Source organism: Hyla sarda, chromosome 1, assembly GCF_029499605.1.
Source record: "Hyla sarda isolate aHylSar1 chromosome 1, aHylSar1.hap1, whole genome shotgun sequence".
NCBI classification, from domain to species: domain Eukaryota; kingdom Metazoa; phylum Chordata; class Amphibia; order Anura; family Hylidae; genus Hyla; species Hyla sarda.
Genome location: NC_079189.1, coordinates 567998520 through 568022653, shown reverse-complemented (window position 1 = coordinate 568022653; position 24134 = coordinate 567998520). Strand labels below are relative to the sequence as shown.

At 48.6% G+C, this 24134-nt stretch overlaps 1 protein-coding gene across 1 annotated transcript in view; it reads right to left on the bottom strand.

The window, feature by feature from the left end:
* LOC130275675 (uncharacterized) overlaps window positions 1–21468 on the bottom strand; it is a 62844-nt gene extending 41376 nt beyond the window's left edge. The window contains exon 1 of the mRNA XM_056523941.1: window positions 21260–21468. Within this exon, the coding sequence (XP_056379916.1) occupies window positions 21260–21356 (97 nt within the window). The 5' untranslated portion in view covers window positions 21357–21468. The remainder of the gene's footprint in view (window positions 1–21259) is intronic.
* Between the last annotated feature and the right edge of the window lie 2666 nt (window positions 21469–24134).

The window sequence follows — 24134 nt, the reverse complement described above, 5'->3', positions numbered from 1 at the left end:
GCACAGGGGCTGCCAGGGACAGGCACTACTTTATGGGGGCACTATCTACTGGGAGCATTACTTACCTGGGTAAAGTACCTACTGTTGGTACTACCTACTGAGAGCACTACTTATCATGGGCATTACCTACCTGGGGGCACTACCTACTGAGGGCACTACCTGCAAGGGGCAGTAACTACCTGGGGGGTCACTAGCTACTAGAACATTACCTATCTTGCAACTTACCTACTGGGGACATTACCTACTACCTACCTTTTAGGGCATTAACTACAACCTATCTGGGGGCATCACCTGGTACCTACTGGGGGCATAACCTACCTGGGGGTACTACTTTCTGGTAGCATTACCTATACCCTACCTACCAGAGGCATTACCTGCTTGGGAGCAATACGAGGGGCATTCCCTATGTACTGGGGGCATTATCAACCTACTGGGGGCTTCTAACTTATTGGGGAGATTCTCTACCTACCTGCTGGGGGCATTACCTAGGGCACTGAGAGTAGGGAACAGGTGTGGAATGTGCTTAAAAAGTGTGGAGCCTAATATGTTTGTTGCTTGGCGGATTCTGCGGTGACAACTCATGATTGGAAGAATAATTCATGATGATCTAAGCAAGACAGAGAAGAAAAGATAAGAGAATGACTCCAAGAAGACGCTTTCTGTGATGTAACTGCACTGTAATCACTTATACAGTCTGCAGTGCCTGTATAGAGCCAGGGTCACTACTATATGGGCTTTGTATTGGGGATATTGGTTTCTTTTCAGTGGTTTTAATACAGTCACTATGTGGTGGTAATGGTAGTTGTTACGCTGAGCGCTCCGGGTCCCCGCTCCTCCCCGAAGCGCTCGCAGCGTTCTTTAATTCGCAGCGCTCCGGTCAGACCTGCTGACCGGGTGCGCTGCGATATTGCTCCCAGCCGGGATGCGATTCGCGATGCGGGACGCGCCCGCTCGCGATGCGCATCTCGGTCCCCGTACCTGACCCGTTCCCCGTCTGTGTTGTCCCTGTGCGCGCGGCCCCGCTCCTTAGGGCGCGCGCGCGCCGGGTCTCTGCAATTTAAAGGGCCAGTGCACCAATGATGGTGCCTGGTCCAATCTCCCTAATTAGCTTGCACCTGTGCACTCCCTACTTATACCTCACTTCCCCTGCACTCCCTCGCCGGATCTTGTTGCCCTTGTGCCAGAGAAAGCCTTTCCTTGAGTGTTCCTAGCCTGTGTTCCAGACCTCCTGCCGTTGCCCCTGACTACGATCCTTGCTGCCTGCCCTGACCTTCTGCTACGTCCGACCTTGCTCTTGCCTTATCCCTTGTACCATGCCTATCTCAGCAGTCAGAGAGGTTGTGCCGTTGCCGGTGGATACGACCTGGTTGCTACCGCCGCTGCAAGACCATCCCGCTTTGCGGCGGGCTCTGGTGAAAACCAGTAGCTACTTAGAACCGGTCCACCGACACGGTCCACGCCAATCCCTCTCTGACACAGAGGATCCACCTCCGGCCTGCCGAATCGTGACAGTAGATCCGGCCATGAATTCCGCTGAGGTGCCGCTGTCAAGTCTTGCCGACATTTCCACGGTGATTGCCCAGCAATCCCTAATGATCACCCAACGAAATCACCAGCTGTCATACTTGACCACCGTGACACAGCAACTTCAGTCACAGATACAGCAGCTGCTGCCACAGATACAGCAACTTCAGTCACAGACACAGCAGCTGCAACAGCAACAACCATCTCCTCGGCCGGCTCCTGCAACTCCTCCGCAGCGACCGGCCGCTCCTAACCTCCGCTTGTCCCTGCCGGACAAATTTGATGGGGACTCTAGACTCTGCCGTGGTCTCCTGCCTGGGAAGGCCCTGCCATGTGCCACACCGCTCGGAGCACCTCTCTCACAATATCCTTTGCAATCCACCCCTGTGCCTCCCGCCGAGGAGGCTATGCAAGTGGATCAGTCTCGCCTGACCCCTGAAGAGAGGACTCGCCGTAAAAAGAAAGAATTACTTCTATACTGCACTGTGCGTTACCGCACAGAACCCCTGCTCTTGAGCATGGAACTTTTTGTTTTGCCCAAATGCTCCTCTGAAGTCCTCCTCGGTCTGCCATGGCTCCAACGCCACTCCTCTACCCTTGTCTGGACCACCGGGGAGATCAAGAGCTGGGGTGCTTCTTGCCACAGAAAATGCCTCACGTCTGCTCCCAGTCCCGTCAGTCAAACCTCTGTGTCTCCCCCTTTACCTGGTCTCCCCAAGGCCTATCTGGACTATGCTGTGTCTCCTCCTCACAGCCCCCGTCCTGTTAACACTCTGCCCCGTGCCAAGCTTGACCCTCTTCCCTCCCTCCCCACCCCCACGCCTTCTTGTGTGCCCGCTGTTGATGTGGTTTCCCGGGGCTTCGCCACCATCTGGAAAAAGACTCTAAAAACCCTCATACTAGCCTCATCCCGGGTGAAGAAGCTTGCCGAAGAAAAAAGAAGAACTCCTCCTGTTTTTGTGTGGCTCTCCACCAAGTATATCCGCTTCCGTGTCCCCAGTTTTAATCTGGGACCACGTTATCTTGGACCCTTTTTAGTTGAGTGCTCAGAGGAGAGATCTTGGGAACCTGAGGACAACATCCTGGACAAAAGTCTTATCCTCAGGTTCTCAGGCTCCAAGAAGAGGGGGAGACCCAAGGGGGGGGTACTGTTACGCTGAGCGCTCCGGGTCCCCGCTCCTCCCCGAAGCGCTCGCAGCGTTCTTTAATTCGCAGCGCTCCGGTCAGACCTGCTGACCGGGTGCGCTGCGATATTGCTCCCAGCCGGGATGCGATTCGCGATGCGGGACGCGCCCGCTCGCGATGCGCATCTCGGTCCCCGTACCTGACCCGTTCCCCGTCTGTGTTGTCCCTGTGCGCGCGGCCCTGCTCCTTAGGGCGCGCGCGCGCCGGGTCTCTGCAATTTAAAGGGCCAGTGCACCAATGATGGTGCCTGGTCCAATCTCCCTAATTAGCTTGCACCTGTGCACTCCCTACTTATACCTCACTTCCCCTGCACTCCCTCGCCGGATCTTGTTGCCCTTGTGCCAGAGAAAGCCTTTCCTTGAGTGTTCCTAGCCTGTGTTCCAGACCTCCTGCCGTTGCCCCTGACTACGATCCTTGCTGCCTGCCCTGACCTTCTGCTACGTCCGACCTTGCTCTTGCCTTATCCCTTGTACCATGCCTATCTCAGCAGTCAGAGAGGTTGTGCCATTGCCGGTGGATACGACCTGGTTGCTACCGCCGCTGCAAGACCATCCCGCTTTGCGGCGGGCTCTGGTGAAAACCAGTAGCTACTTAGAACCGGTCCACCGACACGGTCCACGCCAATCCCTCTCTGACACAGAGGATCCACCTCCAGCCTGCCGAATCGTGACAGTAGTGGTCATGTTGTAGTAGTATTATTCTTGTTTGTATACTGGCATTATTGGTAATATTCGTCTCAGTATACAGGATTTGGTCAGTAACAGTATGATGGGAATATGTATTGCAATAAAAGTGCTCCTTTTATACTGGTATTATTGGTCTCAGTATACAGGATTTGGTCAGTAACAGTATGATGTTGATATGTACTGTATAGTGATAATACTCCTCCTTTTTATAAGGGCATTATTGGTAATATTGGTCTCAGTATACAGGATTTGGTCAGAAACAATATGATGGTAATATGTATGGTGATATTTCTCCTTATATTCCAGTGTTATTTTGTAACTATATGCTTTATTTAGAGGTGTCTATCATGGGAAATTGTCTTACCTTAACAGGCTAGGTACATAAAGTGTATTTCAGGCATATTCATAGTCTCTGGCTGGAGGCACATGGTAAGTGAACTATTACACCCTGTTCACACTGGTGTGGTACTGCGTGGCGGCTGCTCCCGCCGTGGCACCGTGTCAGCGTGGGAGAGGGCATCCGGTGGGCTGGTTAGAGTGGCATTTGGGGCTGCTCGGCCAGCGGGTCTTCCTCCTCCCGTGGGCACTGGTGTCATGGCGGTGGTGGTAGCCGCATGGTGCCGCGCCATTTTATGCTAGGGATGTTAGGGACCCGCCACATCCAGGTGGCCGTGACGAGGCTGGCGGGCTTCATGCACTTTATGATCATAAAGTACACAAACGACCTGTTTTTTTTATATATATTGCTGACAAGTGCTAGATCATTTGTGCATATTGTGGATGTGCGACCATGTCTTTTTTTTGTCTCTGTATCCACATTTTTATATTTTCCTTTCCGTTTTCTTGTTTTTGCTTGGTCTGCACTTCTCCCCTCCCCCATAGCCCTTGCACATATAAGTGAGCAGGAAGTGCTCTAGGGCCCCTCCCTTCCTGGCTAGGATTCCAGTCTCTGGCTGGAGGCACATGGTAAGTGAACTATTACACCCTGTTCACACTGGTGTGGTACTGCGTGGCGGCTGCTCCCGCCGTGACACCGTGTCTGAATGGGGGGGGCGTCCCGTTGGCTGGTTCGAGTGGCATTTGGGGCTGCTCGGCCAGCGGGTCGTCCCCCTCCCGTGGGCACTGGTGTCGTGGCGGCGGTGGTCGCCGCGTGGTGCCGCACCATTTTATGCTAGGGATGTTAGGGACCCGCCACATCCAGGTGGCCGTGACAAGGCTGGCGGGCTTCATGCACTTTATGATCATAAAGTACACAAACGACCTGTTTGTTATATATATATATATTACTGAGAAGCGCTAGATCATTTGTGCATATTGTGGATGTGCGACCATGTCGTTTTTTTTTTTTTGTCTCTGTATCCACATTTATGTACTGTACAGTGATAATACTCCTCCTTTTTATACTGATATTATTGGTAATATTGGTCACAGTATACAGGATTTGGTCAGTAACAATATGATGGTAATTTGTATGGTGATATTTCTCCTTATATACCAGTGTTATTTTGTAACTGTATAATTTATTTAGAGGTTTTTATCATGGGAAATTGTCTTACCTTAACAGGCTAGGTACATATAGTGTATTTCAGGCATATTTTATTTAAAAAAAAAAAAAATGTGTCCACAAAATCCAAAAATGTGTAAGGAGAAAGGTTGTGTCAGTATTTTTAACATTAATATGCTTTATGCTTTAATAAGTTTATGAAAAAGTGGTTGTTTTGCACAAAATATGTAAAAAAAAAAAAAAAGGAAAAATTTTAGCATCCGCGACATGTCACTTATTTACACGGCTGTAAAAAACAATGTCCTTTTTTGCATATTGTGTGCACAGACAACTACTTTCCCATACACTTACATATAGCACATTAAAGGGGTACTACGGTGGAAAACTTTTTTTTTTTTATCAACTGGTGCCAGAAAGTTAAACAGATTTGTAAATTACTTCTATTAAAAAAATCTTACTCCTTCCAGTACTTATTAGCTGCTGAATAATACAGAAGAAATTATTTTCTTTTTGGAACACAATGCTCTCTGCTGACATCTCAGTCCATTTTAGGAACTGTCCAGAGCAGCATATGTTTGCTATGGAGATTTTCTCCTACTGTGGACAATTCCTAAAATGGACAGAGGTGTCAGCAGAGAGCACTGTGGTCATGATAGCAGCAGATAGCTCTGTGTTCCAAAAAGAAAATAATTTCTGCTGCAGTATTCAGCAGCTTATACGCACTGGAAGGATTAAGATTTTTTAATAGAAGTAATTTACAAATCTGTTTAACTTTCTGGCACCAGTTGATTAAAAAACAAAAGTTTTCAACCGGAGTACCCCTTTAACCCCTTAAGTATGCAGGGTTTTTCCGTTTTTGCATTTTCACTTTTTCCTCATCACCTTCTAAATATCATAACGCTTTCAATTTTGCACATAAAATTCCATATGATGGCTTATTTTTTGCAATTTTTTGCACAAATTCTACTTTGCAGTGACATTAGTCATTTTACCAAAAAATCCACAGCGAAACGGAAAAAATAATTAATTGTGCGACAAAATTGAAGAAAAAATATCGGGCCGCTATGAGGGCTCATTTTTTACACCGTGATCTGAAGTTTTTATCGGTACCATTTTTGTATTGATCGGACTTTTTGATAGCTTTTTATTAATTTTTTCATGACTTTGGAATTTTTTTGCGCGTACGCCATTGACTGTGCGGTTTAATTAACAATATATTTTTATAATTCGGACACTTCCGCATGCGGAGATACCACATGTTTATTTTTATTTACATTGGTTTTTTTTTATGGGAAAAGGGGTGTGATTCAAACTTTTATTAGGGAAGGGGTTAAATGACCTTTATTAACTTTTTATTTTCTTCACTTTTTTGCAGTGTTATAGCTCCCATAGGGGGCTATTACACTGCACACACTGATCTTCTACACTGATCCCTGCAAAGCCATAGCTTTGCATTGATCAGTGTTATAGATGGTCGATTGCTCAAGCCTGTATCTCAGGCTTGGAGCAATCAATCGCTGATCGGATGCGACGGAGACAGGTGATGGGACCTCCGCTCGCATGCTAGCTGATCGTGACATTGGGATTTTATCGCAATGGTCCCGATCAGCCTGACTGAGCTGCTGGGAAGCTTTCACTTTCATTTTAGACATGGCGATCAACTTTGATCGCCGCGTCTAAAGGGTTAATAGCGCTCAGTGCAGCACGCTATTAGCCCAGGGTCCCGGCTATCATTAGCCGCCGGGACCGACCCGGTATGATGCCGAGTTAATAAGAGGTTAATATAAAAAATACATAAATTTTGTATGTATATTTGTGCATGAACTGAAATATTGTTCTTCTTCGATTTCTAATATAATGTATTTATGTACAATATTTGTGTGTATATAACAAAAAATATAGGAAAAAAGTACACAATCATTCTGCGATTTTGCGATTTAAAATGAAATACGCTTAAAATATACTGTGTATACTGTGTGATCATAGCCAGTATAGCGTGTGTATGTGTATTTATGTGTGTGTGTATATATCTATATATGTATCTATATATATCTACTGTCACGATGCCGGCTGGCAGGTAGTGGATCCTCTGTGCCAGAGAGGGATTGGCGTGGACCGTGCTAGTGGACCGGTTCTAAGCCACTACTGGTTTTCACCAGAGCCCGCCGCAAAGCGGGATGGTCTTGCTGCGGCGGTAGTGACCAGGTCGTATCCACTAGCAACGGCTCACCTCTCTGGCTGCTGAAGATGGGCGCGGTACAAGGGAGTAGGCAGAAGCAAGGTCAGACGTAGCAGAAGGTCGGGGGCAGGCGGCAAGGTTCGTAGTCAGGATGGGTAGCAGAAGTTCAGGTACACAGGCTTTGGACACACTAAACGCTTTCACTGGCACAAGGCAACAAGATCCGGCAAGGGAGTGCAAGGGAGGAGACTAGATAAAGGCAGGGAGCAGGTGGGAGCCAATTAAGCTAATTGGGCCAGGCACCAATCATTGGTGCACTGGCCCTTTAAGTCTCAGAGAGCTGGCGCGCGCGCGCCCTAGAGAGCGGAGCCGCGCGCGCCAGCACATGACAGCAGGGGACCGGGACGGGTAAGTGACCTGGGATGCGACTCGCGAGCGGGTGCGTCCCGCTGTGCGAATCGCATCCCCAACGGCCAAAACAGTGCAGCGCTCCCGGTCAGCGGGACTGACCGGGGCGCTGCAGGGAGAAAGACGCCGTGAGCGCTCCGGGGAGGAGCGGGGACCCGGAGCGCTAGGCGTAACAGTACCCCCCCCCTTAGGTCTCCCCTTTTCTTTGACCGGCAACTGCCTCCCCTGGGATGAGGACCCCGGGAAAGAATGGAGGGTTTCCTCAACGGCAGGCAGTACAGCAGGAGTGGGAATGGGGAGGGAGGGCAGAGGGCGAAGCCGGGCACGGGGCAGTGTGACACCAGGACGGGGGCCATGAGGAGGCACAGAGGTTTGCCTGACGGGACTGGGAGGGGGGGAGAGGCACTTCCTATGGCAGGCAGAGTCCCAGTTCTTTATCTCCCCGGTGGTCCAATCAAGGGTGGGGGAATGAAGCCGGAGCCATGGCAGACCGAGGAGGACCTCAGAGGTACAACTGGGGAGAATGAAGAACTGAATCCTTTCGTGGTGGGGTCCGATAGACATCAGGAGGGGTTCTGTGCGGTAACGCACGGTGCAGTCCAATCTGGCTCCGTTGACCGCGGAAATGTAGAGCGGTTTGGCGAGACGGGTCACCGGGATGCAGAATTTATTGACAAAGGACTCCAAAATAAAATTCCCGGAGGCACCAGAGTCCAAGCAGGCCAAGGCTGAGAGGGAGGAGTTGGCTGTAGGAGAAATCCGCACGGGCACCGTGAGACGTGGAGAAGAAGATTTAGAACCAAGAGATGCCACACCCACGTGAGCTGGGTGCGTGCGTGCGTTTCCCAGGCGTGGAGGACGGATAGGGCAATCCACCAAGAAATGCTCGGTACTGGCACAGTACAGACAGAGATTTTCTTCTCTACGGCGATTCCTCTCTTCCTGGGTCAGGCGAGACCGATCCACTTGCATGGCCTCCTCGGCGGGAGGCCCAGGCATAGACTGCAAAGGATGCTGTGGGAGAGGTGCCCAGAGATCTAAGTCTTTTTCCTGGCGGAGCTCTTGGTGTCGCTCAGAAAAACGCATGTCAATGCGGGTAGCCAAATGGATGAGTTCTTGGAGGTTGGCAGGAATCTCTCGTGCGGCCAGCACATCCTTGATGCGACTGGATAGGCCTTTTTTAAAGGTCGCGCAGAGAGCCTCATTATTCCAGGATAGTTCAGATGCAAAAGTACGGAATTGTATGGCGTACTCGCCAACGGAAGAATTACCCTGGACCAGGTTCAGCAGGGCAGTCTCAGCAGAAGAGGCTCGGGCAGGTTCCTCAAAGACACTTCGGACTTCAGCAAAAAAGGACTGGACTGTGGCTGTGGCAGGATCATTGCGGTCCCAGAGCGGTGTGGCCCAAGACAAGGCCTTTCCTGAAAGAAGGCTCACTACGAACGCCACCTTAGACCGTTCTGTAGGAAACAAGTCTGACAACATCTCCATATGCAGGGAACACTGAGACAAAAATCCACGGCAGAGTCTGGAGTCCCCATCAAATTTGTCCGGCAGGGACAAGCGGAGGTTAGGAGCGGCCACTCGCTGCGGAGGAGGTGCAGGAGCTGGCGGAGGAGATGGTTGCTGCTGTAGCAGGGGCAGAATTTGCTGTAACATGGCGGTCAACTGCGACAGCTGCTGTCCTTGTTGGGCAATCTGCTGCGATTGCTGAGCGACCACCGTGGGAAGATCAGCGAGACTTGGCAGCGGCACCTCAGCGGGATCCATGGCCGGATCTACTGTCACGATGCCGGCTGGCAGGTAGTGGATCCTCTGTGCCAGAGAGGGATTGGCGTGGACCGTGCTAGTGGACCGGTTCTAAGCCACTACTGGTTTTCACCAGAGCCCGCCGCAAAGCGGGATGGTCTTGCTGCGGCGGTAGTGACCAGGTCGTATCCACTAGCAACGGCTCACCTCTCTGGCTGCTGAAGATGGGCGCGGTACAAGGGAGTAGGCAGAAGCAAGGTCAGACGTAGCAGAAGGTCGGGGGCAGGCGGCAAGGTTCGTAGTCAGGATGGGTAGCAGAAGTTCAGGTACACAGGCTTTGGACACACTAAACGCTTTCACTGGCACAAGGCAACAAGATCCGGCAAGGGAGTGCAAGGGAGGAGACTAGATAAAGGCAGGGAGCAGGTGGGAGCCAATTAAGCTAATTGGGCCAGGCACCAATCATTGGTGCACTGGCCCTTTAAGTCTCAGAGAGCTGGCGCGCGCGCGCCCTAGAGAGCGGAGCCGCGCGCGCCAGCACATGACAGCAGGGGACCGGGACGGGTAAGTGACCTGGGATGCGACTCGCGAGCGGGTGCGTCCCGCTGTGCGAATCGCATCCCCAACGGCCAAAACAGTGCAGCGCTCCCGGTCAGCGGGACTGACCGGGGCGCTGCAGGGAGAAAGACGCCGTGAGCGCTCCGGGGAGGAGCGGGGACCCGGAGCGCTAGGCGTAACATCTACACATATTTACTTATATATATTTCATTTTTTTTTATTATTTGTTTATTTTTCCCATTATGTAGCCTATTATACCCAACTATGATTGACATCTGGCCCCTCCCATTTGTGGCCCCACCTCCACATAGCCACACCCATGGCTAAAATGGGCTGCTTATTGTAAGATACCCGGGCCTAATTTTGATCCCAGTCCGGCCCTGAGCGTAGCTCTATTTGCCCGCCAAAGAGGAGCTGTGTGTCGCAGTTGTAAAAGAGCCTGGTGAAGAGACGGTCTCCTGCAAGGTAGCTCCTGCTGCTAGGAAAGCTGGGTGATGATTCCTGTGAGAAATATAATTGTAGCCATATTATTTTCACCCAGCTTTCCTAGACTTCAAAGCATCAAAGTTTGCCTAGATATGTGTTGCCACATATGTAGGCAAACTTTGCTGTTTTGAAGTCTAGGAAGTAGAAAAGCTGGGTGAAAAAAAATATGGCTGCAATTTTATTTGTCACTCAGCTTTCCTATGGCTGCAATTATATTTCTGCAATTATATTTTTGGTGTTACCACATATGTAGGCAAACTTTGCTGTTTTGAATTGTAGGAAAGCTGGGTGGAAAAAAGGGCTGCAATAATATTTCTCACTCAGCTTTCCTATGACTGCAATTATATTTGTACAATTATATTTTAGGTGTTACTACATATATAGGAAAACGTTGCTGTTTTGAAGTCTAGGAAAGCTGGGTGGAAAAAAATATGGCTCTAGGGTGCAATTATATTTCTCACAGGAATCAACATTCAGCTTTTCTACTAGGAAAGCTGAGTGATGATTCCAGTGAGAAATATAATTACAGACATATTTTCTAAATGTGAAGAGAGGGAAGTAGTAATAGATGGGAAAGGGCAGTTTTTTATTTTGACTGTTAAAATAGACGGACTTGAACGAGTGATTGCATTTGTCTATAATCCACCCCCTTTTAGATAAATAAGATAATAAGGGAAATAAGAAATAATTATAGCTTAAATATTGTTGTATTGTTCTAATGATTGTTCTAAAATTAAATAAATACATTTTATTACTATCAAATTATCAAAGATGATCAAAATGGAGTCACATCAGGTTCTGTTCATAGCAGATACGTAACCATGACAACTCCAAGAAACAAAGAAAGAGTCTTGGTGACATCACGTGATGTCATAGAATTCTGGAGGCATTACATTGCTCTGACAGTGTCCAGGCCTTCAGTCTGTAGATTGTTACAGAGCGGTTTGCATTTCCCTTGCGGTTTTTGCCTTTTGTGCCTTTTTTCTTCATCTATGGAGATTAAAGGATTGGGGTTCATCCCCCTCTTCCTGGCCCTCTGGTGTATGGTCTGGATCTCCACCAGCTACACCATCACCATGATCCAAGGCCATGCTGATTCCCCACTGGTATACATCAGTGAGACGGGGATTTTCTTTCCTGAACGGATCCCATTCTGTTTAGGATTTATAGGGATGGCCATAGCCTCTTTGGGTCTGACATGGCTGAATTATAGGTTCATCTTGTTCCATCGTGAAGACTTTGGACCCCGTCAGCCCTTGATCCAGAAGACCCTACTAGTCATCGCTTGGTCATCCTGTGTCCTGACTGTCATCATGTCAGTATTTTCAACCAAAGACTACCCGATGATTCATCTCATCGCCGCCATGACTACATTCATATGTGCTGGAACATACAACATGTGTCAATCCATCCTCCTGTACAAAGTGCCCGGAACATCAAGAGTCATCTGCCATGTTAGAGCCATCTGCTCTGCCATGGCCCTTGCCTGTGTGTTTCTTATTATCGGAAGTGGGGTCATTGTATACACCCACCTGTGTGCTGGAGAATGTAAAGAGATGAGTGAAGCCTTTGTCAAGATCATCGAGTGGTCAATGCTGGTCCTCACCCTGCTGACATATGTGACTTACTATTTCAACCTGCAACACCTATTGTTGACCATGTCCAGGAACACCTGCAGCATCTCCCTAAGGGTTAAGATCAATGCCTTTGGAGTATAGAGGACCATGCAGAACATCATAAGAACCTGTCATCTGTATGTTGGAGTTGGAATTTCACGCCACAGCCCAGAACTTATACTGGAACAACTAGAACTGCGGCAACTCTAGAGATAAAGACCAAGAGCCAAGAGATCCAAAGGCACCAACCTCTCTCCATAACAACAAGAAGGAGGAAGAAAACAGATTGTTATGTTCTTATAATAAATGTCTTATCATTTAAAAAAAAAATGCAAATCGTCCTAAACTCTTTAAATGTATAGGAATATATGAATCTTAATTTTTATTCTGGCTGCACAATATATTGCAATAGAATCACGATTTTTACATTTTTACTATGTAGCGATTTCATCCTTGGCCAAATTTTGCGATTACTTTAGCGATGTTAGGAGGAGAAACAGTGGGCCACAGGCTGGAGTTGCGTTGCATGGGAGCCAAATTAATTCTATATGAAAAACAAAACCCTTCCAGTATTTATCAGCTTTTGTATACTACAGAGAAAGTTGTGTAGTTCTTTTCTGTTTGACCACATTGCTCTCTGCTGCCACCTCTGTCCATGTTAGGAACTGTCTGGAGCATGATAGGTTTGCTATGAGGATTTGCTCCAACTCTGGACAGTTCCTGACACAGAAAGAGGTGGCAGCAGAGAACACTGTGCTCAGACTGGAAACAACTACACAACTTCCTCTGTAGTATACGAGAGCTGATAAATACTGGAATGATTAAGGTTTTTAACCCGATAACGACCATGGACGAGTATAGACGTCCAGGTTGGCGGGCGTTCCCGCACCTGGACGTCTATACTCGTCCATTCTTCTCGTGGGTGCTGCCCAGTGCACCCACGAGATCGCAGCAGGGACTCGGCTGTATCACACAGCCGGGACCCTGCTGCACTGCCAGGACCGAAGTGAACTTCGGTCCCGGCAGTTTTAACCCTTACAGCCGCGGTTGGAAGTGACCGCGGGCTGTAAGTGTTATGACAGAGGGAGGGAGCTCCCTCTGTCACTCCTGCAGCACCCCGCATCGCGATCGCAGGGTGCTGCGTGTAATACGCGGCTGGCCGGGGCCTGCCGCACTGCCGGGAGTGAAGTTCACTTCACTCCCGGCAGTTTAACCCTTACAGCCGCGGTCAGAAGTGACCGCGGCTGTAAGGAGTTCTGACAGAGGGAGGGGGCTCCCTCTGTCTCCTCTGCAGCACCCCGCATCGCGATCGCGGGGTGCTGTGTGTGGCCGCACTGCCGGGAGTGAAGTTCACTTCACTCCCGGCAGTTTAACCCTTACAGCCTCGGTCAGAAGTGACCGCGCGCTGTAAGGAGTTCTGACAGAGGGAGGGGGCTCCCTCTGTCTCTCCTGCAGCACCCTGCATCGCGATCGCGGGGTGCTGCTGCATACCTGGGCTGCCGGGGGTCCTACAAAGACCCCCAGGTCTGCCCTGGGTATTGCCTGCCAGTGAAATATGCTGCCTGCTAGTGAAAACTGGCAGGCAGCATATAACTGCAATGCTTTGGAATACTAAGTATTCCAAAGCATTAAAAAGTGGGCCCAGTGCACCCACGAGATCGCAGCAGGGACTCGGCTGTATCACACAGCCGGGACCCTGCTGCACTGCCAGGACCGAAGTGAACTTCGGTCCCGGCAGTTTTAACCCTTACAGCCGCTGTCGGAAGTGACCGCGGGCTGTAAGCGTTATGACAGAGGGAGCTCCCTCTGTCACTCCTGCAGCACCCCGCATCGCGATCGCAGGGTGCTGCGTGTAATACGCGGCTGGCCGGGGCCTGCCGCACTGCTGGGAGTGAAGTTCACTTCACTCCCGGCAGTTTAACCCTTACAGCCGCGGTCAGAAGTGACCGCGGCTGTAAGGAGTTCTGACAGAGGGAGGGGGCTCCCTCTGTCTCCTCTGCAGCACCCCGCATCGCGATCGCGGGGTGCTGTGTGTGGCCGCACTGCCGGGAGTGAAGTTCACTTCACTCCCGGCAGTTTAACCCTTACAGCCGCGGTCAGAAGTGACCGCGCGCTGTAAGGAGTTCTGACAGAGGGAGTGGGCTCCCTCTGTCTCTCCTGCAGCACCCCGCATCGCGATCGCGGGGTGCTGCTGCATACCTGGGCTGCCGGGGGTCCTACAAAGACCCCCAGGTCTGCCCTGGGTATTGCCTGCCAGTGAAATATGCTGCCTGCTAGTGAAAACTGGCAGGCAGCATATAACTGCAATGCTTTGGAATACTAAGTATTCCAAAGCATTAAAAAGTGTAAAAATAAATAAATAAATAAAATAAAAGTGTAAAAATGTAATAAAAGTGTAAAAAAAATATATATTAAATATACATTTATTAAATGAATCTAATAAAAAAAAAAAAGCATAATGTGTAGGATCGCATTGGCGGACATCCGCAGCATGTAATATGCTGCGGATGTCCGCCACGTGATCCTACACATTATGCAGCAGTCACGGTAATGAGCTCGCTGCTGCGGCTGGGTAGCTTTGTGCGTCCACTCATAGCGGCGGATTTCCCGCCAGCAGTCATGAGCGGACACACTGAGCTACCCAGCCGCAGCAGTGATGGATATATTCGCCATGAGCGGGTGCTTATTCCCACAACATGGCGGATATATCCATCAGGAGCCTTAACTGGCACAGACAGACGCGTTATACTGCCAGCCGACCAGCCAATAACTTGTAGGGGTGCGGTATATAAATGGGGTCACTTGTGGGGGTGGGGGTACTGTTCTGCCCTGAAAGCCAAATGGCGCTCCTCTCCTTCTGAGTCCTACCACGCGGCCAAGGAACCATATATGGCCAAAGCGGGGGTATTTCCGAACATGGGACAAGCAGCTAAATAAAATATAGGGTGCATTTCTTTCAATATCAGAAGTGATGTACAAAAAATATGCCCCCCAAATGATGCATTTGTGAAAAATTGCAATTTTCGAATTTTTAACACTGACTTTGTAATAATTCCTGCCAAAAAACTATGGTGTTAAAATACTCACTGTACCCCCTAGGGAATACCTTGAGGGGTCTAGTTTTTAAAATGGGGTCATTTGGGGGGTGTTCCTATGTTCTACTACCTTTTAATTTCTGCAAACCTTGCATAGCACATAAAAAAAATTTACTTTTCAAATTTTCAAAATTTCAAGTTAAATTGTTAGGGTTCTAACTAATTTAAAATGTTAATTAAAAACTAAAAAATGACGTCAAAATAAAGTAGACATCTGAAAGTATAAGTTTCATGAACTATTTGGTTAGTAAGTATAAATATATGCAACCAATTAGTGTTAAAATAGCAAAAAATCGTAATTTTTTGTAAACATTTCATGATTTTTTGCATTGTAAAAAAAAACTACAAATGATATCGGCTTACTTTTACTATGTACATGAAGGACAACTTGTGACAAAAAAATAATGTCAGAATTATCGTGATTGGCAAAACGTTACCAGAGTTATTCTCTAATAAAGACAGACATCCCCGATTTGAAAAAACAGGCCTGGTCTTTCAGGGGCGTACAGGTTTATTTGCATTGGTCCTTAAGGGGTTAACCACTTAGGGATTTACGCCTTCGCTCCCTGGTACCAGACCCGGGTGACTGTGATATCGATCAACAGGCACCCCGAGCAAATGCCAAGGGGGGTCATCAGACATCCCCCCACCCATGTCGGCGATCGCTGCAAATCGCCGGTGAATTCACACTTTGACCCGGTGACCTGGAAAATAAGGGGGATCGGGGTTGTCCAAGACACCCACAATCCCCCTGAAGGGATAGGAGTGAGGTGGCAAAGGTGCCACCCTACTATCCCTGCTATTGGTCGTCTGGAAGTGAAGACCAATAGCAGATCGGGAGAGGGGGGTTAACTTTCGGTTTCCCCGTTCTGCCCACCCACAATAGGCTGGGCAGAACGGGGAAATCGAGGAGGACCGGCGCTGAAGTCCACTTAGCCATCGGCGGCAGCAGCAGGCAGCAATCGGCAGCAGAAGAGGACGGCGATGCGGCTCCTTGGATCCTACGGAACAGTGAGTTGCCTTGCAACATCTGGAGGGCTACAGTCTGAGACCTCTACACAGTGGTCTCTAAACTGTAGCCCTCCAGAAGTTGCAAAACTACAACTCCCAGCATGCCCAGACAGCTGTTTGCTGTGTGGGCATGCTGGGATTTATAGTTTTGCAACAGCTGGAGGGCTACAGTTTGGAGATCACTGTGCAGTAGTCTCTAAACTGTGGCCCTCTAGAGCTTGCAAAACTACAACTCCCAGCATGCTCTTCGGCGATCAGTACATGCTGGGAATTGTAGTTGTGCAACAGCTGGAGGCACACTGGTTGGTAAAATACAGAGTTAGATAACAGAACCTAACTGAAGGTTTTCCAACCAGTGTGCCTCCAGCTGTTGCAAAAGTACAACTCCCAGCATGCATGGTCTGTCAGTACATGCTGGGAGTTGTAGTTTTGAAACAGCTGGAGGTTTTTGCCCCCTCCCCCCCCCTATGTGAATGTACAGGGTACATTCACACGGGCGAGTTTATAATGAGCTTCCTACTTCAAGTTTGAGCTGCGGCAAACTCCTAGCGGGAAACTCACCGTAAACCCCCACCATTGTGAATGTACCCAAAAAACACTAAACTAACACACAATAAAGGGTAAAACACTACATATACACGCCCTTACACTGTCCCCCCCAATAAAAATGAAAAACGTATTGTACGGCAGTGTTTCCAAAACTGGGCCTCCAGCTATTGCAAAACAACAACTCCCTGCATTTCCAGACAGCTACTGACCAGGCATGCTAGGAGTTTAGCAACAGCTGGAGGCACGCTGTTTGGGAATCACTGGCGTAGAATACCCCTATGTTCACCCCTATGCAATCCCTAATTTAGTCCTCAAATGCGCATGGCGCTCTCTCACTTCGGAGCCCTATTGTATTTCAAGGAAACAGTTTAGGGCCACATATGGGGTATTTCCATACTCGGGAGAAATTGCACTACAAATTATGGGGGTCATTTTCTCCTTTTAACCCTTATGAAAAGGAAAAGTTGGGGTCTACACCAGCCTGTTAGTGTAAAAAAATTAAAAAAATGACAGTAACATGCTGGTGTTGCCCCATACTTTTTATTTTCACATGCGGTAAAAGGAAAAAAAGACCCCCAAAATTTGTAACACAATTTCTTCTGAGTATGGAAATACCCCATATGTGGGCCTAAAATGCTCTGCGGACGCACAACAAGGCTCAGGAGTGAGAGCGCATTGTGTTGTACATTTGAGTCCTAAATTGGCAATTTGCACAGGGGTAGCTGATTTTACAGCGGTTTTAACATAAACACAAAAAATATAAAGACCCATATGTGACCCCATTTTGGAAACTATACCTCTCACGGAATGTAACTATGGGTATAGTGAGCCTTAACATCCCTCAGGTGTTTGACGAATTTTCATTAAAGTTTGATGGGAAAAGTGTTACCCTACATTTTTCATTTTGACAAGGGAAAATAGGAAAAACGCCCCCCACCAAAGTTTTTTTTATCCCATTTCTTCTTAGTAAGAACATACCCCATATGTAGATGTAAAGTGCTCTGCGGACTAATTACAATGCACAGAAGAGAGGGAGCGCCATTGGGCTTTTGAAAAGAAAATTGTTCCGGAATTGAAGGCCACGTGTGTTTAAAAAGCCCCCATAGTGCCAGAATAATGGACCCCCCCCCCACATGTGACCCCATTTTGTAAACTACACCCCTCATGTAATGTATTAAGGGGTGCAGTGAGCATTTACGCCCCACTGGAGAAAAATGAAATGTAATTTTTCATTTGCACTGCCCACTGTTCCAAAGATCTGTCAAATGCCAGTGGGGTGTAAATACTCACTGCACCCATCATTAAATTCTGTGAGGGGTTTAGTTTCCAAAATGGGGTCACATGTGGGGGGGGGTCCACTGTTTTGGCACCACGGGGGGGCTTTGTAAACGCACATGGCCCTTTACTTCCATTCCAAACAAATTCTCTTTCCAAAAGCTCAATGGCGCTCCTTCTCTTCTGAGCATTGTAGTGCATCAGCAGAGCACTTGACGTCCACACACAGGGTATTTCCATACTCAGAAGAAATGGGGTTACAAATTTTGGGGGTAATTTACTCTTATTTCCCCTTGTAAAAAAATGTTAAATTTGTGAAAAAAAACTGCATTTTAGTGAAAAATGTTTTTTTTCCATTTACACATTCAACTTTAACAAAAAGTTGTCAAACACCTGTGTGGTGTTAAGGGTCCCTGTACACCTTGTTACGTTCCTTGAGGGGTGTAGTTTCCAAAATAGTATTTTTTTTCTTTGCTGTTCTAGCACCATAGGGGCTTCCTAAATGTGACATGCCCCCCAAAAATTATTTCAGCAAAATTTGCTTTCCAAAAGTCAAATGTGACTCCTTCTCGCCCGCAGAGCATTTTACGTCCTAACATGGGGTTTTTCCATACTCAGAAGAGATGGGGTAACAAATTTTGGGGGGCATTTTCTCCCATTACCCTTTGTAAAAAGGGTAAATTTGGGATTAAAAACTTCACTTTATTTTTCTTTTACACATCTGACTTTAATGAAAAGTTGTCAAACACCTGTGGGGTGTTAAGGCTCACTGGACGTGCCATGAGGGGTGTAGTTTCCAAAAATAGTATGCAATGTGGGGGGGTTTTCTGCTGTTCTGGCACCATAGGGGCTTCCTAAATGGGACATGCCCCCCCAAAACCATTTCAGAAAAGCTCACTCTCCAAAATCCCCTTGTCGCTCCTTCCCTTCTGAGCCCTCTACTGCGCCCGCCGAACACTTGACATACACATATGAGGTATTTCCTTACTCGAGAGAAATTGAGTTACAAATTTTGAGAGGATTTTTCTCCTTTTACCCCTTGTAAAAACTTCAAAAACTGGGTCTACAGGAACATGCGAGTGTAAAAAATAAAGTAGAATATGTCACGAATAAACAATCTCTGAATCAGAATGAAAGGTAAAAGCATCCCAGAGTTATTAATGCTTAAAGTGACAGTGGTCAGATGTGCAAAAAACGCTCTGGTCCTTAAGGCCAAAATGGGCCTGGTCCTTAACCAGCCTAGCGGTATTCCCGAGCGTGACTCGGGGTTAATTTTCGCTGCTAGAAGCAGTAACCCCGAGTCACGCTCGGGGTAGAATTGCAGAGTTGTTGTGCGGGCTGCACAGTATATTGCAAAAGCAATCGAATTGCGATTTTTGCTTTTTGCGATATAGTGATGCAGCCCCCGGGAAAATATGTGATTATCTGCTCGGGTCGGCTGCCGTGGCGGGGGCCGGCCAGAGCAGGTAAAGACATATACTAAAAGTCAGTGTTTCTCAACTAGGGGGCCTCCAGATGTTGCAAAACTACAACTCTCAGCATGCCCGGACAGCCAAAGGCTGTCCGGGCATGCTGGGAGCAGTAGTTTCACAACAGCTGGAGGCCCCCTGGTAGTAAAACACTGAGCTAAGTGTAAAAGTAAAAAGGTAGAAAATAAAAAAAACTTTTGCTTACCTAATCCCGGTCCCTGCAGATGTCATTCCCCTCCGTGCGCTCTGGTCCCTGCTCTCTTCACTATTCATCTTACAGGACCTTTCAATTTTCAGCCAATCACAGGCCGCAGTGGTGTAAAGCCTGTGATTGGCTGAAGGGAAAAGGACTTGTTCTGCAGCAAATACACTAGGTTTGAAATCTGCCCGGCAAACCCAGTGTATCCTGCTGCAGGACAAGGTGAGAAGGGGGGGAATGTAACACAGGGGAGAATGTAACAAGGGGGGGGGGGGGGGGGGGGAATGTGACAGGGGGGAGGAATGTGACACAGGGGAGAATGTAACAGGGGGGGGGGGGGAATGTGACAAGGGGGGGGGGATGTGACAAGGGGGGAGGAATGTGACAAGGGGGGAATGTGACAAGGGGGGAGGAATGTGACAAGGGGGGATGTGACAAGGGGGGTATGTGACAGGGGGGGGGGATGTGACAGGGGGGGGGGATGTGACAAGGGGGGGATGTGACAAGGGGGGGGGATGTGACAGGGGGGGATGTGACAGGGGGGAGGAATGTGACAAGGGGGGGATGTGACAGGGGGGAGGAATGTGACAAGGGGGGGATGTGGCCACATACCACCGCATACTCCCCGACCACAGCAAGTTTGACAGCACCCGGATGGACGCTGCGTTCAACCACCTCTGCAGCCAGTGGCGTCTCTGGGGGGGGGGGGGGGGGGGGCGAGCCATCTACTTCAGCCAGCAGCCCTGTCACCACGCCGGGGCCGCGCTATGCAGACTGGGAAAAGCAGACAGGAAGCTCCTCCCCCTCTCTCACTCCCCTGTATGCTGGACCTTGTGGAGCAGGCCTGCTGTGTGTATACAGGCCCGGACACCACCAGTATGGAAGACTTACCTGCCCACTGCCCACTGCTGATGCTGCCCTTTTAAAGTAAGTAACTTGCTTGGGGGAGCCGTAGGGTTGCCACCTTTCCCTCAGAAAAATACCGGTCGTGGGTGTGGCTATGTGGGGGTGGAGCTAAAAAAAGGGGAGGGGTCGATTGCACAGAGGACGAGGGATCAGGGGTTTAAGAAATGGCATGGGGATGGGGGGGGGTAAAGAAATGTCATGGGGGATGGGGGGGTAAAGAAATGGCATGGGGGATGGTAAAGAAATGGCATGGGGGATGGGGAGGGGTAAAGAAATGGCATGGGGGATGGGGGGGGGAAAGAAATGGCTTGGGGGATGGGGGGGGTGTAAAGAAATGGCATGGGGGATGGGGGGGGGGAAAGAAATGGCATGGGGGATGGGGGGGTAAAGAAATGGCAGAGGGGATGGGATGGACACAATATATATGCGGGGGGAATTTTCCTATATTGCACAAAACAATTACATTTAGAGAATACAATTGTAAATAACATTTATTTAATAGCAGGCAATACATTTAAGGGGTTACCCAGCAAATACAAATATAAATCCATTTGACAACCTCACCAAATAGTGCAAATGCAAACATTATAACAGCTCCTCTGTATACACACTACCAACAACAAAAAATAGGATGAAAAATCATCAAAACCAAATTGATACCGATAAAGCCCTCATATAGCTCTGTAGGTGGAAAACTGAAAATGTTGTACTGAATAAAACCACTATACACAGACCAGTATACTATACAGGATCTGTACACAATATAAGTGATTATATACAGGACCATATGGCGGTAGATATCAGCTGTACACAGGATGTGTAGACCATATAAGTGATTACAGTTACATTTTGGGACTCACAATGACGTATTTTCTGATCATCGGCGTCCTCTTTCCTTTTCTTCTCCGTCCGGATAAGACCGCCATGTGGATCTCTTAACATCTGCAGGAAAAACATGTCAGACTCTGCATATATTCAGTGCCCTCCTCTACACAATCCTTCTATAGGCCCACAAAGTGTAATAATGCCCTCCTTGGTGTCCTTCACAGTAAAAGGGCAGGTAGGTAGGTAGCCAGGTAAATAGGTAACTAGGTAGGTAGATAAGGAAGCCAGATATGTAGGTAGGTGACAAGCCAGGTAGGTAGGGGGCTAGCTAGGTAGTTAGGCAGCCATGTATGAAGGCCAGGTAAATAGTTAGATAGCCTGGTATGTAGGTAAGTAGTTAGGCATCCAGGTATAAAGTTAGGTAGCCCCCCCAATAAGTATAGGTAGTTACACCCCCCCCCCCCCGTTCCCTATAGGCAGTCACCCCCTCTCTTCCCCATAGGTATAGGCAGTTACCCCCCCCTCTCTTCCCCATAGGTATAGGCAGTTACCCCCCCCCCTCTTCCCCATAGGTGTAGGCAGTTACCCCCCCCCCTCCTCTTCCCCATAGGTATAGGCAGTTACCCCCCCCCCCTCTTCCCTATAGGTAAAGGCAGTTACCCCCCCCCCTCTTCCCCATAGGTATAGGCAGTTACCCCCCCCCCCCCATAGGTAAAGGCAGTTACCCCCCCTCTCTCTTCCCTATAGGTATAGGCAGTTACCCCCCCAGTTACCCCCCCCTCTCTTCCCCATAGGTATGGGCAGTTACCCCCCCCCCCTCTCTTCCCCATAGGTAAAGGCAGTTACCCCCCCTCTCTCTTCCCTATAGGTATAGGCAGTTACCCCCCCTCTCTTCCCCATAGGAATAGGCAGTAACCCCCCCCCCCCCCTCAGGTATAGGCAGTTACCCCCCCTCTCTCTTCCCCATAGGAATAGGCAGTTACCCCCCCCCCCTCGGGTATAGGCAGTTACCCCCCCTCTCTTCTCCATAGGTATGGGCAGTTACCCCCCCCCCCCCACTCTTCCCTATAGGTAAAGGCAGTTACCCCCCTCCCCCTCAGGTATAGGCAGTTACCCCCCCTCTATCTTCCCCATAGGAATAGGCAGTTACCCCCCCCCCCCTCTTCCCCATAGGTATAGGCAGTTACCCCCCCCCCTCTTCCCCATAGGTATAGGCAGTTACCCCCCCCCCTCTCTTCCCAATAGGTATAGGCAGTTACCCCCCCCCTCTCTTCCCCATAGGTATAGGCAGTTACCCCCCTCTTCCCCATAGGTATAGGCAGTTACCCCCCCCCCCCCCTCTTCCCCATAGGTATAGTAAGTTTCCACCCCCCCCCCCCCCCCCCTTGGAATTGGGGCGGGGGGAATTGCCACAGGGGAATTGGGGTGGAATTCAGAGACAGAGAAACACACACACACACAAACACTGACAGACACACAAACACTGACTGACAGACACACAAACACTGACTGACAGACACACAAACACAGACACACACATAGTAACAGACACACTTACCTACTACCGCATCACCTCTCCAGTCTCCTCTCAGTCTCGGCGAGTGACGTGACGTCCTGCGCGGGTCTGCGGAGTGACGTCACTTCCGCAACGTCCCTCCGCAGATCCGGCCGCACAGCATTGCACAGGTAAAGTTTTAGACTGGGACTGGGAGACAGGGACAGCCTCAGAGTCAGTCACACAGGGTGCTGTGCTGAGCGGCATGGTGCGGGCGTGCGGCCCACACTCCCGCTCAGCGGTGCCGGCACTGAACAGAACAGGAGGTTTTTGTTTTTTTTCAGGTTAGTGTGACGACAGTGAATGAAAAATACCGGCAATTGCATGGCCGGTATTTTTCATCCAAACTTACCGGCACAGCCCGGAATCTGAATGAAAATACCGGCTGTGCCAGTAAAATACCGGCAGGGTGGCAACCCGAGAGGGGGAAAGTTGTAGTTCGGGAGACAGTGGGAGGTAGTTCAGTGTTTCCCAACCAGGGGGCCTCCAGCTGTTGCAAAACTACAACTCCCAGCATTCCTTTGGCTTTATGAGCATACTGGGAGTTGTAGTTTTGCAACAGCTGGAGGCCCCCAGGTTGGGAAACACTGATCTATCTATCTATCAATCTCCTATCTATCTATCTCATATCTATCTATCTTTCTCATATCTATCTATCTTTCTAACTCAGATAGATGAGAGATAGATAGATAGATATGAGAGATAGATAGGTAGATAGATGATATATAGATACACATATATATATATATATATATATACATGAGATAGATAAATAGATGATATATAGATAGAGAGATGATATATAGAAAGATACATAAATAGATGGATAGATAGATGATAGACAGATCGATAGATAGATGATAGATAGATATGATATAGATAGATGATAGATAGATATGATATAGATAGGAGATAGATGGATATGATATAGATAAATTTATATGATATAGATAGATAGATAGATCAGTTTCCCAACCAGGGGGCCTCCAGCTGTTGCAAAACTACAACTCCCAGCATGCCCGGAAAGCCAACGGCTGTCCGGGCATTCTGGGTGTTGTAGTTTTGCAACATCTGGAGGTCCGCAGGTTGTAGACCACTGTCCTATACTTTACATTGCACGGATCCCTCAACATGCGATGGTTTCAACAAACGATGGTCCGTTTGGAACAGATTACCATCGTATGTTGAGGGACCACTGTATCTATCTACCTATCCATCTATCTCCTATCTATCTATCTATCTCATATCTATCTATCTATATCATATCTATCTATCCATCTATCTATCTTTCTATTTATCTATCTATCTCATATCTATCTCAGATAGATGAGAGATAGATGAAAGATAGATAGATA